The sequence below is a fragment of the Vipera ursinii genome (assembly GCF_947247035.1).
Source record: "Vipera ursinii genome assembly, chromosome: 1".
Lineage (NCBI taxonomy): Eukaryota > Metazoa > Chordata > Lepidosauria > Squamata > Viperidae > Vipera > Vipera ursinii.
The window spans coordinates 337,800,174-337,813,461 of record NC_139512.1 but is presented as its reverse complement, the minus strand read 5'-3'; the positions used below and the strand labels follow the sequence as shown (position 1 = coordinate 337,813,461).

The 13,288-nt window shown below is 38.6% G+C and overlaps 1 protein-coding gene across 1 annotated transcript; it reads right to left on the bottom strand.

Moving 5' to 3' along the window:
• Nucleotides 1-1,352: 1,352 nt before the first annotated feature.
• SUPT4H1 (SPT4 homolog, DSIF elongation factor subunit) lies at nt 1,353-11,722 on the bottom strand. The gene is made up of 5 exons (XM_083348347.1): nt 11,566-11,722; nt 9,397-9,503; nt 4,797-4,852; nt 2,950-3,003; nt 1,353-2,467 (listed from the first exon to the last, which is right to left on the bottom strand). The coding sequence occupies exons 1-5, from the start codon at nt 11,632-11,634 to the stop codon at nt 2,400-2,402; spliced, it is 354 nt and encodes a 117-aa protein (XP_083204473.1). The 5' UTR covers nt 11,635-11,722; the 3' UTR covers nt 1,353-2,399.
• Between the last annotated feature and the right edge of the window lie 1,566 nt (nt 11,723-13,288).

Here is a 13,288-nt window from a genome sequence, read left to right as displayed (position 1 = left end):
TCTCTTGGAGACATGCAGTTATCAAGCTATGCTAATAAAAAAACAGGCTGGCACTGCCTCCAAGTGGCAAGAAAAAAAATCTAAAGCGAACCAAAATCTTTACATCTCATAATTTTACAGCTCTGTTCCCACCAATTCATGCATCTCTTCCATTGTCCATAAACATTTATTATATTTCCATATTTGAAATACAGAGGAAGGGCCTATCATCTGGCAATGCCTTCATATGCCACGCTTTAATATGAGCACTAAAGGAAGGCAGGGTGTTTGAATACTTGCCACCTTATTTCTAAAAATAATAAAGGCAGGATAGAAACAAATAAGTATGGATTGAAACCAAAAGAGACTAACAAACAAGGGCTTCTGTATGTTAAGATGGTTTGATCATATAATGAGAACTGTAAGAAAAATGAAAGCAGAGAAGATGGAAGAAGTGGATGGATCATCAAAAAAGTTGGTTACAGAGGAAAAAGCAATGCATGAAAATGATGAAGGCGAGAGTGCAGATAAAAAATAGAGGTAGAGTAAATGTTTTTCATTTGATTTGTATCCCATCTTTTATTATTTTTTACAAATATCTCAAGGCGACAAACATATCCAACATGTCTTCCTCCTACTTTCTTCACAACAACCTTGTGAGGTGGGTTGGACTTGGAGACTGGCCCGAGGCCACCCAGATGGCTTTCAGGGCTAAAGCAGGACTTGAACTCAAGTCTTCCACTTTCTAGCCTGGTGCCTTAATCACCAGACCAAACTTATCTCAGACCTTCAAGTTTGGGGGTTACTGTTCTTACTCTGTGTTTTATAATGTTGCTCATTCCCAAAAGAATTAGGATGGTGGGTGTGAATGTATAAATGTAGAAGAGAAAGACTTGAGGCTTTGAGGCTTATCACTCATATCCTCTTGCTATTGTTCAGTGACTTCATGACACAATGAACAGGATTTTTCCAGATTGTCAATAGCTGCTTCCCTGAAGCTTTAAGCTTGGACTGGTTTGTCTCCACCAGTGATGATATTAGGCATCTTGTCTCCTGTCTTCAATTTTTCAAAGCGCTGGAGTCTTCTTCAGTGATTTGTGCCTTCCTATTCAAGGTAGCTAAACTTCTGCTTCATAATTGTTTCCAGTGATCAGTCCGATTCTGATCTAATATTAAATAACATTTCAGTTGGATATTCCACATATTTGGAGGGCGATAACAAAAAAGCCATTTTTTTAAAAAAAAATTCATTAGTATATGCCAGGCATATACTGTGGAAAGTTATCACTATACATTAAAAAAAAAACATCTGGCTGTTGAATAATGTGCCAGTGAGCAAACTTCAAAGAACAAACAAGATAAAAACACCGAAATGGAGGGCAGAAAATAGTTTTAATTTCATGTAATGCAAATTACATTGCAAGGAATATTATTGTTTCCAATATATTTCTTTCCTTCTTTCACACCAGAAATTACAATTCAATAGCAACTTGTGATTCTGGAGTCATACTTAAAGCTTTCAGAGACTGCGTGCAGCACTAATAAGATGTTTAATTTAGACCCATGTTTTAAGATATAGGCAAGCAACCTGTAACCCATACCCCTCAGCCATGTAAGGCCCATCACGGAAAATATTACCTTCTTGTATTATTTATTTATTTATTTACTAGGTTTTTATCCCACCTTTATTACTTTATAAGTAGCTCAAGGCAGGGTACATACCTAATACTTCTTCCTCCTATTTTCCCCATAACATCTCCTGTGATTATCATCATGCCACACAAATGGCAGCAGACAACCTGCAATCTCTGCCAGTCTGCTGGTCCCCCCGTTGAACCTGCTGAGGTCCTGTTGCTCAGAGCAACCGGATGGTCCATAGTGGACTGCTAGGGATATGAGGGGAGATATATAAATGGAACCCTAACCAGAAGGAGCATATGGACAAATTATCCCCATCAGAACTAATATGGAAGTCTTGAATCAAAAGTACTACTACATATTCTATGAAAAGTAAGAAAAAATCTTATCTCTGTCTTTTATGGAATATGTAGTACTCCTCTCAGAGAAAATCCTAGAAATTGAGCCCAGGCAGGCTAGAACACCTCATCTACTACAGGAAGGCAAAAAACTTTTAACAGCAAAAGCCAGAGTGCAGATTTCTGATGCTATAACCAAATTTATTAAAAACAGCTAATAGAAATCAGAAACACTTTGGAGATTAGAGGCACCTCTTCCTTAAGTCTTTCCGGAAACAACCCTTCATATCTAGCTCAAAGGCAGAAAAATGAAGCCGCTAGTAGGCAGCCCCTGAGTCCTTAATAAAAACCTGACCCATGTAGAGATCATACTCCATATCTTTAGAATAGTCCATATGGGAAAAGGAAGCTGGAAAGACACAATATTTGAGGAACCAGATATTCTTAGGTCTTTATGGCTGTATCCCGAGATCTGTAGACCACTCCACGGCTCTTCAACTCCCGTACGATGCCTGCAACAACAACAAAAAATCTATTAATTTAATGGACTCAGATGAAGTACAGGTGATCCTTGCTTACCACCCATTTGTTCAGTGACCATTCAAAGTTACAACGGTGCTAAACAAGAAGACCCATGATTGGTCTGTAAAGCTACGGCCGTTGCAGTGCCCTTGCTCAACAGTAAACAGGCACAAATTTCTAATGCAATTGTTGGATTTTTAGAAATGAGAAAAGATCTCCAAATCCTAGTCCTCCAGAAGGGAATTCTGTAGAGCAGGGGTCCCCAACCCTTGGGCTGCACAAATAGCAGGCCAGTGCACACGCTTGTGCAGTTTGACTTCCACAAGCATTGGGCTGGCACGCATCCACACACAGCTGAACTTGTGTGAGTGGCAGGCTGGCACGCACCCACATGCATGTGCCGGCCCGCTGCTTACGCGGTCCAGTTCCCCTCTCCCCATCTGGGACGCCAGTAAAGGCTGCTGTCAATTACCTTGGGGCAGACGGCCAGTCACTGACACAGCATACACGCCTGGCTTGAAATTACCTAAGAAAACAGGAACAAATATGAATTATGACTGCTGAGAATTGCAGTGTGAAATAATATTTTTATTTGTTTGTATCCCTCTTTTATTATTTTTACAAATAATTCAAGGCAGCGAATGTATCCAACACACCTTCCTTCTTCTACTTTCCTCACAACAACCCTGTGAGATGGGTTGGATTATGACTAGCCCAGTCACCCAGCTAACTTCCATGGCTAAACAGGACTTGAACTCAGGGTCTTCTACTTAATAATATGATTTAAATAATATAACTTTCAGGAAGGGTATTCATGTCACGCACTCACTTTCTACCTCAGTCTAAGTTATTTTAATCAGTTGTCTGAAAGTTTGTTTAAAATATAGTTTTAAACGCACTGTATAGTTTTGATACTTGTGTAGCACTGTACTGATTGAAGATAATTAACACTCTAATGTTTACACAAATGTAGACAACTGAGGATTAAAAAAGAAATAATATACCAATACTGATTACAAACTGAAATATCAATAATAATCATAAAACTATTTGCCTATTACATCCATAATTAATTATAACATTTAAAAACTGCTTCAAAATGTTCAAAGTATTTGCTGACCGGTAAAACACTACAAATTTTGGTCTTAAGCTGTTTAATTAGCATTAAAGTTATCACTCTATTGTTACTTAATGTTTTTTGTGCATGTTGATAAAGGAAAAAGGCAAAGCAAGCTTGAAAACAATTGAAATACCAAAACGTTCCAAAAGAGACTATTCAATTTCTAACTTACCCCTTTTTATGCATCTGCTAATTTACCATATTTGTAAACATTTGATATTCTTAAAAGTCAAGACTAGAAATGCTTATATTTGCCATGTTGCATGATGTATGTGTGGAAACCATTTATGCTCAACTTCTGTTGTGTATATATACTGTTAATTTTGCCACTGCTGTATATGTTCCAAGTGTAAGTTCCCACTTAGCTATTATCAGAATTATATTTTTCTTCAAGTATTAAGCAATATTTATTCTTGTTTTGTGAGCATGTCATTTAATTACATTCCCTTGTACAAAGTGAAATGTTAAATAAAGCCATAAAAAAGTTCAAAATTGAACAAGGGTGCTAAAACCCAGATTTAGTTTAAAAATATTTTAGGATTGTTTCAAGTGTAAATACAATTCCAAGAGACTGAAAATGATTAGGACCAATTACAGCTAGTATCTGAATCATCCTGAGTTCTGCAGAACAAATACAAATGCAAATAGTGTATCTACCGTCATTTTTCCAAATAATGTCATCACTGTATTTGCCAATGAACATTTATGTTTCAAATGTTCAATTAATGCTTTTAAATGCCATGCTTTGAGTTGACAGTGTCAAGTTCAAAGAAATCAATTTGACTAATACTCGTAGTGTCCTCCAAAATGGTAACTATGAATCTCCCTGGGTTTTGAAAATTTTTTCTCACAGGTGAAACATATTCCATGGGCTGATGCTTCACTCCTGAGTCATAATGATGTTTTGTTAAACGGTTATGTTATTGTGAAGAAATTCTTGTAACACAAAATTGCTAGCAAATTTCAGTTCCTGAAGTTTACATCTCTGCTATCAGAATGGGAGGAATCCCTCTTGCAGAAAGTTTCTATAATACTGAAAAGCATCAATAACATGACCTACATGTTCCTGTAGACAAAAAGTTTCCCTTCCAGTAATCCACTACTTGTCCTTAATTTATTCATCAATCTTTCTCAAACTTGAAAGCAGACCAAAACACAATTTAATTGTATAATTAAATATAAGGTGGACGAAAACTTACTGATCCATTGCCACTTGGAGACCCAACTGTCCTCGGGACTCATCATTGCAATAATGCTGCAAGAAGACAAGTAAAGTCAGAAAACTGAAAAAAAAGTAAAAAGAAAACCCAGAGAAAACTGAATTTCTGTATTTTGGGGACACCCTGTTTCAGGGATCCCTTGCATTATTTGTCTCTAGTGATGACAAACCTACCGCAGAATTAGCTTGAATATCTTCTTCATGAAGCTCTAACTGAAGTGGTGTTGAAATCAAGAAGAAATGAATCAGTAGAAGGAAGAGCCATTAAGTGCACAAGAACAGAAAGATATAACAAAAGAAACACCAAGTGAAAGGAAAAGAGAAAGAGACGGAAGAGGAGGAGGAGGAGGAGGAGGAGAAAAAAAGAAAAGGAGAAGAAGAAGGAACTATATATAAAAGATGCGAATGACAGCTAAATAGAACCTGAGGCAGGCTTAGAAAAATTGAGATTTGCTTAGCCGAAACAGCAGCAATAAGATTTCAGCCTCTCTGGGAAATATTGTTAGTTCAAAATTTATAAAATAAAAATGGAGGATGGACAACAAAAGATGGAATTTGAGGCACTATAAGAACTAGAATGGAGGACTGGAAGGATGAATGGAGGTGACAAAAGACTGGAAATAAGGAAAAACAGTAAGCAGAAGATCCTGGATGCTGGATGAGGACTTCTGACCAACTGCCAATCCCAGGCTAAAGGTAAAGGTAAAGGTTCCCCCGCACATGTGTGCTAGTCGTTTCCAACTCTAGGGGCCGGTGCTCATCTCCGTTTCAAAGCCGAAGAGCCAGCGCTTGTCCGAGGACGTCTCCGTGGTCATGTGGCCGGCATGACTAGACACCAAAGGCGCACGGAACGCTGTAACCTTCCCACCGGAGTGGTCCCTATTTTTCTACTTGCATTTTTTTTACATGCTTTCGAACTGCTAGGTTGGCAGAAGCTGGGATGAGTAACAGGCGCTCACTCTGTTACGCGGCACTCGGGATTCGACCTGCCAAACTGCCGACCTTCTGATCAACAAGCTCAGCATCTTAACCAACTGAGCCACCGCGTCCCAGGCTACTGTTTGGTTAACTGAGGAGCTATGGGAAGGAAGTAACTGCGTCCCACGCTACTGTTTGGTTAACTGAGGAGCTATGGGAAGGAAGTAACTAAAAAATTCCCAAACAAAGTAGACACAATTGAGTATTGGTAAGAGTTCCAACTAAGTTTACAGTGAGATTATTGAAATAACATTTTTCTCTGTACTTATTGTGTCTGCAAATTCCTGTATAGCAGACAAATTATAAATTATCTGGGAGTCCTTTACAGAAAAAAAATGGGTGCGACTGAACACCTCCAGGGATGCAGGATGAATGAGCCAACCAAATTTCCAGGTTTTGTGGCAAACAACATCTCTTGTATCTGCTGTCCACTGTAGTAAGCAAAATAATGTCTTCTGGTGTAATCTGAGATTCTTTTGCTCTTATGGAGCCAAAAGTGATGGTTGAGTCTTCTGTAATAGTCTGAACTCTGCCACCTGTCTGATCCATGTCCTCTTGGAGTCCTCAGATAGTTAGACAGTGCATGGCTCTCTGAGAAAATCAATGGCTCTCTGAGAGAGCTTGTAGTGATACTTGCTTTAAAAGAGCTGGGGGTATACTCTTTCTTTGAGAGGCCTTCCCTACCTCAACTATCTCTGACAACTTTCATCCAGTTTCCTACTTTCTCTTCCCAGTAAAGATTGTAAGGAGATATTGGTGAAGCAGCTACAAAAGTTTTTGGACAAAACCAATTACTTGAAAACCCTCCTTTATGCCTGGATATCCAGACCACCCCCTTTCCTGTATTTTTGGAGAGCTACAAAATACGGCTCTTCCAAAAGGCCTATGTGGATGAGTAAAAGGGTAGTTTGGTGTACAGTGGTACTGCAGTATTCGACTGCTTCACATCTCATCGTATTTGGTACTCAACACTTTTTGATACAAAAAATGTTGTCCTGGTAGTCACTGTTCGTTTGGTACTGTGATAAGAAAAGGAAGACGGCCATGGAGAACAGACAGGAAGTTGGGCATGCTGGCAAGGTCATTACAAAAGGAAGAGGGGGCGGACGTAGAGAGCAGAAAAGAAGTTGGCCATGCTGGAAATGTTGCTCACATAGGAAAAGGGACAGACAGGAAGTCCTTCCTGGCCAAAACACAGGGTCGCGTGATAGGTCATGTGGTTTGTTTGACACTCATCAGTTTTAGTACTTGTCACGCCTCCTGGCATCAATTAACACTGAGTACAAAGTACCACTGCAGTTATTAAGGCATCAAGCTAGAAACAGGAGACCGAGACTGATGCCTTAACAACTGAAGTGGTACTTCCGGGAGGGTTTTAATGAAATTAATATATTTTTTATTTTTATTTTTATTCCATTTATATCCCACCCTTCTCCGAAGACTCAGGGCGGCTTACAAGCTTAGCAGTAGCCTTCATTCTATGTATATGCCTGCTTATTAGGGCTTTCACACACACACCCCAAGCGGCATTATTACAAAGTCAGCTTAATTGCCCCCAACAATCTGGGTCCTCATTTTACCTACCTCGGAAGGATGGAAGGCTGAGTCAACCTTGAGCCTGGTGGGATGCGAACCTGCACTAATTGCAGGCAGCTGGTGTTACTTAAGGAGGCATTAGCCCACTGCTCCACCAAGGCTCTGTATGCAGAGCCTGATTCTGTATCTATGTAGCAGGCTGACTCTGTAAACCGCTTAGAGAGGGCTGTAAAGCACTGTGAAGCAGTATATAAGTTTAACTGCTATTGCTATTTAAGTTAGTAATAACAAAAGTAATATAGCATACCTAATTGTACTATGGGATTCCCAAATCAGTAAATATTAATAGACATAATAGGAACCATATTTTGGGTATATGACACAATGAGCCAGAAGCAATTGCAATAGCAGAGAAATTGCCCAAAACAAAAAACAGGAAGGGAAAGCAACAAGCAATAAGGAGCACAGACTAGACTAGAATTAGAAACAGAGTTTCTTTTTTCAAATTGTTGTCTTGTACAATTCCCAAAGAAAAAAAGAAAGTTATACAAATTACTATGTATAATCAAGGTCAACTTAATAAATGAACTGTTGTTTATTCCTAAGAGTATCAGTATCAGTTTTTGTCTCCTTCTCTTAAGAGAACACACTGTAGCTACAGATCAATAAAATTTCAAACAATTTGTCATCTGTTTCTTATATTCAGGGGGGAAGGTTTTTGCTACAATATTCTCTTCCAGTTAGCAGTTTTCCTAGATTTTTGGTAAAGGTCACTTTCTACTTTTTAAACGGAGAATTTTTTTTTCAAGAGATCCACAGCTTTACCTCCACAGCTTTACTAAAATGTATGAACCTTATCAAGGATTTGCTTTCTTATGGGTAATATCATGCTCCATAATAGTTGTATTAATTCAAAATCTATGTAAATAATCGCCCCTATTTAATTCTCATGAATCCAGTCATACTTTTCCTGTAGGCCAAGGGTGGCTAACTTACAAACTGCAGACCCTACAACTCTTTTTCGAAGTTCTGAACCTTCTTTCCTTCACATAAGATCATGCTGCTGAAATTTGTTGACAAACTGCCAGTGGTATCATTTTCTGAATTCATTTTTCCAAGTAAGAAGTTGATAGGTCTTCATTCAGCAACTGACAATTGGGACCAGCAACTTAATTGTTAAATGAAGGAGTCACTAAATGAAACCACAACTTTGGCAATAGTCTTACTCCAGCTTTCTTTTGCTCTGCAGACCCGCAAAGGTCATAAGGAGGATGAGGATTGTTAGCAAAGTTACTTTTTCATCACCACTGTTAACTATAAGGCAACTGCTAAATGAGGACTCCTTGTTATAATAATAAAATATGAAACACTGAATGTGAAAGATTATCTGTCCCATTGCTGACTCTGCACAATTGCAAATTCATTCAGGGATAATAACTATAAGAAGAGTACTTCATTTTGCATCTGATTTCTAGAATCTAGTCAAAATGCAGCTTGGGCAAGAGCAATTCTGCATTTCCTATCTGTTGTATTTAAGTCACAACAAAGTTAAAATTATACAAATGAGATTCAAGGGATATTATGTTTGCAACATGTATAATCAGAGACAAGATGGATAACTGGCAGGAGCAATTTGTATTACTGGCACATAATCTAAGATCATTCCTATAGTAACTTTCCATTGCTGAAGAATTCAGCAATACCCTCTTTAATTTTACACACTAAAGATTAGACATGGCCTTCACATTTTTTAAAGGGGGCTGATAGTTATAAAATGGATGGGTCAGATTGTGCAGATGGAAGAAACTTGGTTTTCTGAGTACTTATCTTTTACATTATTATAACACTAGGCTAGAAGGTCAGTAAACAAACTTTTTTTAAAAAAAATATCAGTGGCATATTTTCTAAAAAGGAAAAGCTCTGCTATCTAACCAATTTATTAAACAGTAATTATAACTAGCAACAGCAAAAAAAAAATGCTGGATTCCAGGCCTGTATCTCACCCTCAAGGCTTATCTGAAAACAACTGTGACCATTATGTGGGGAGCTGACACAGGCACACTTACCCATCGAAAGAAGAACTAGTACAATCGTAAACCATCTCACGGTTCCCCTTCATCTGGAGATAGGCGTCACAGTTGTCACAACCATCAAACTCAAACTGATCAATAGTCTGTTGAAGAAGAAAAAAGTTATAACAGAAAAATCAGAAGTATTGCTACTAGAGACAAGCCCATTTAAATTAGGAGCATCCTCTAAGGTTCCAATGTATCTTTTTTAAAGTCCTCACCTCAATAATGGGAAATACCTTTGCTGCAATTTGTTGCAAAAATTGCTTTCCACAAAAAAAAAGAATTCATCATATTTACAATAAAAGCACACCTCCCAACTTTTCTTTGCATTTAACCCTTCAACATGCTTTTCCTTTGCAACTTCCTTTTCATTTTATAACTAAGTATGGATCAACAATACAATAAGTTGCCCCAGAGATTTTTTTTCAGTACAGTTGTTATTCATTTCCTAACTTTCCTCTCAGATATTAGTACACAACTTTCTCCCATATTCATTTTGAATACCATGGTTGTTGGGAGAGACTAAAAGTAATATGACTAGTCAATTAGTACAGCAAATAAGTAAAAAACTGAAGTTAAAGCTTGTGCTCATTGCAAAAATTTAAAGCTTTTTAAATTAAAAGGGAAAATATTTACTATTGCAGGGGGCACATATTAAAATTGGCTTTTAAAATTAAACATGATACAAAGAAATCAAAGTTGTTTTCTTCTTCACATTTAATACTGGGATTTAAGCCGTCCACTGAAATTTGAGATGGACAAGAGGAAATACAGCTTATAAGGATAAAAACAGCACATGGAGGTAGTGATGTGTGACAAGTTTTTTATGAAACCTCAGAAGCGAATTATGTTTGAATAGTAGTATTCTGAGAATCTCTACCACTCTTTAACATGTGGTTTATTAATTTGATTTACATGTGTCATCCAAGTAGGTAGGAGCACTCAATCAACATTAGCTGAATTGGAAAAAGCTGAACTGATTAATACTTGGCTGGGAGACCACCAAACCCCAGTGCTATAGACTAGTTTACAAATTTTTAAAAATAGTGAAGGCAAAGCATTTCTACATTATTGCTAAGGAAAGGTCAACATATGGGAGTTTTTACCTTTATCTATTCAGATCTATGTTCAAATCGGTTTAAGAAGGGAAAACTATACTTTCTACATAAATAACTGCTATTGAACATTTATTAGAGGAAGGCTTTATGAAGATTTCCAAACACAAATCCGACTTGTTACTCTGGAATTCATGGTGCTTTCTTATCATTTCAGATTAGAATCCAATTTGTTACATATTATCCAAAATGATGAACATCAGTAAAAACACCATTACCCCTATTTGCAAACAATGTAGTAGAGGAACAAGAGTAAAGCACTTAAAAAGCTAAACACATTCAACAGTATTCACAGCCAGCCAACTAAAATTCTAAGCAAATAATTTTAGGAAGTATTTATTGAATGGGAGAAGGGGGAGGAAGGGTACTGCTGTATGTCAACCTATCTGAGAGACAAGCTCTGAAGTGGGGGAAGGCTGCCAAATATGCCCCAGCTATTGCTTGGAGCTACTTCGGACGCAAGACGAAAAGGCTCTAATACTGGGAAGGATGGAAGGCAAGAGAAGAGGAAGACCACAGCAAGGTGGATGGACTCAGTTACAGTGGTGATGGATGCGCCGTTTAAGTAGAATAGAATATCTTTATTGTCATTGTGTAACTCACAACGAAATTATGTCATTGTGTAACTCACAACGAAATTAAGTACTCACGACGAGTAAAGACCAGGTTAGGGACAGATCGTCATGAAGAAAATCTACCACGGGGTGGCCAGAAGTTAAAAAACACTTGATGGCACATAATCAAGTGCTGGAACTGAGAGAAAAGGAACAAGAAACCCCTGCTCTATTGGGTGGGATGACTTTCACCGACAATGCCACTCAAGGGACAGCCTCCTTCTCACAATCGGATATTTCAAGTGACAACACCATAGACACAAACAAGGTGCCGCGCTAGGAAAGCCATCGTCGGCGAAAAAAAGCCCCCAACGTGGTCTCCCAGGACTTACACGTCCCCGACCCAAACCTAGAAATATATATCGGGCGCAGTACTATTCCGACTAGAATTTTTGAAAAAAAGGAATTTCCGCTTCGCTAAACGGAAGGCACACCTTGACCAATGAGCACAGCAAGCAAGCCCTCAAGTGCCGCAGATCCTTAGGTACCGTTTCCAACGCCATGACCACCACCAACCGGCAGCATACACCTAAGGGAAGAAAGCAGACAGCCAAACACACGTCACTTCCCTCACCAAAAAGCTTCCACTACAGTACTCTGTGCCGCTCTGGGAGTTCTCTCGTTTTACTCCTGAAGGACGCATGCGCACAACTCTGTGTATGTATGTGTGTGAGAGATGAACTGGTGTCATTCAGTAATGGCGCGTTGCGTTATCCGATGCTGTTTTGTGCGCAAGCGCCCGATTAATTCATAAGCTCCGCCTCTAGAAACTGAGTGATGGTTTTACTGATTGTAGTCACGCGAGGTTTCGATAAGGGAAAAAGATCTTGCCGCCGAAATCGAACTTCTCCTTTGGTATAATGCAGGGGTCGGCAACCTCGGCTCTTTTATGACTTGTGGACTTCAACTCCCAGAATTGGCTCAGGAATTCTGGGAGTTGAAGTCCACGAGTCATAAAAGAGCCGAGGTTGCCGACCCCTGGTATAATGTGATTCTTTTTGCCTCTGATAAGTGTACACTATAAATTGTTTCAGAAAGTCATTTAAATATTTTTAATTCTATTTCGTGTGTCACTTAAATTGTTCGAAATTCACTTTGGCGTTAGCTAACCCGATTTTTTTTCCTAAAAATATGCGATCCTGAAAAATATTTGATGGCAATTGGTGCTATCAAGGTACGTTGAATATCGATCTGCCCTGTTTAAGTCTGCCTAAAAATCACAAGACGTCCTGCTGATGAGAATCCGTTCTCCCAAAGTGAGAATGATAGGAATGAGAGACTTTGAGAGTCTTCTAATCTAGTCCAGGGATAGGCAACCTCGGCTCTTTTATGACTCATGGACTTCAACTCCCAGAATTCCTGAGCCAGCCAGGAATACCATCTTGGACAATGGTTGTTCAAGTCTTTTCTTTTAAACCTCCAGGGATGGAGCGCCCATAACTCCTGGAGACCAGCTGTTCCAGTGCTATCAGAACTGTCCTTATTTTCAGACTGGATCTTCCTCTGACAAGCTCCTACCCATTGCTTTTTGTCCTACCTTTAGGTGGTACGGAGGATAAATCAATGTCCTCTTCCCTGTGGCAGCCCTTCCAAGTATTGGATGTGGAGCAGTTAGCATGTCTTCTCTTGTACCATGGCTACAGAAGCAGTTTTCACATTAGAAATTGTGTCCTTCATTCCTTCCAACATACACCGCTAACTTTTGCCGCATTTGCATGCCATTTTCCCATCATTTTTCCCATCCTTAATATTATTAACACTTCACTATAATTTTTTTCATTTTGATATGTGATTTGCAATTGTTCATTGCATTCCTTTCAATCACTCAGGGTAACATCTCTGGGATTTATAAAATGGTACAGTGACTGTATATTACTTATCCAGGGTGATCTGTTATTTCTATATGTGCATGTTGAATTTATCTATCTCACAGGTAGTTTCATTGGAATGCAAATATTGAAATATCCATGATCCAATAAAATTCAAAAATAATAAAGTAGATAATTTTAAAAAGCATATCAAACCTCAAATGCGCTCTGGAAAAGTCTTGTCTTCCAGAAGGCAAGTCATTCCAGAGAACTGGCACTGATATAGAAAAGAGACATCTCTGTGCTTCAGTATCCCTGCCTCCCAAAAGTGGCAAACCATCAGTTGTTT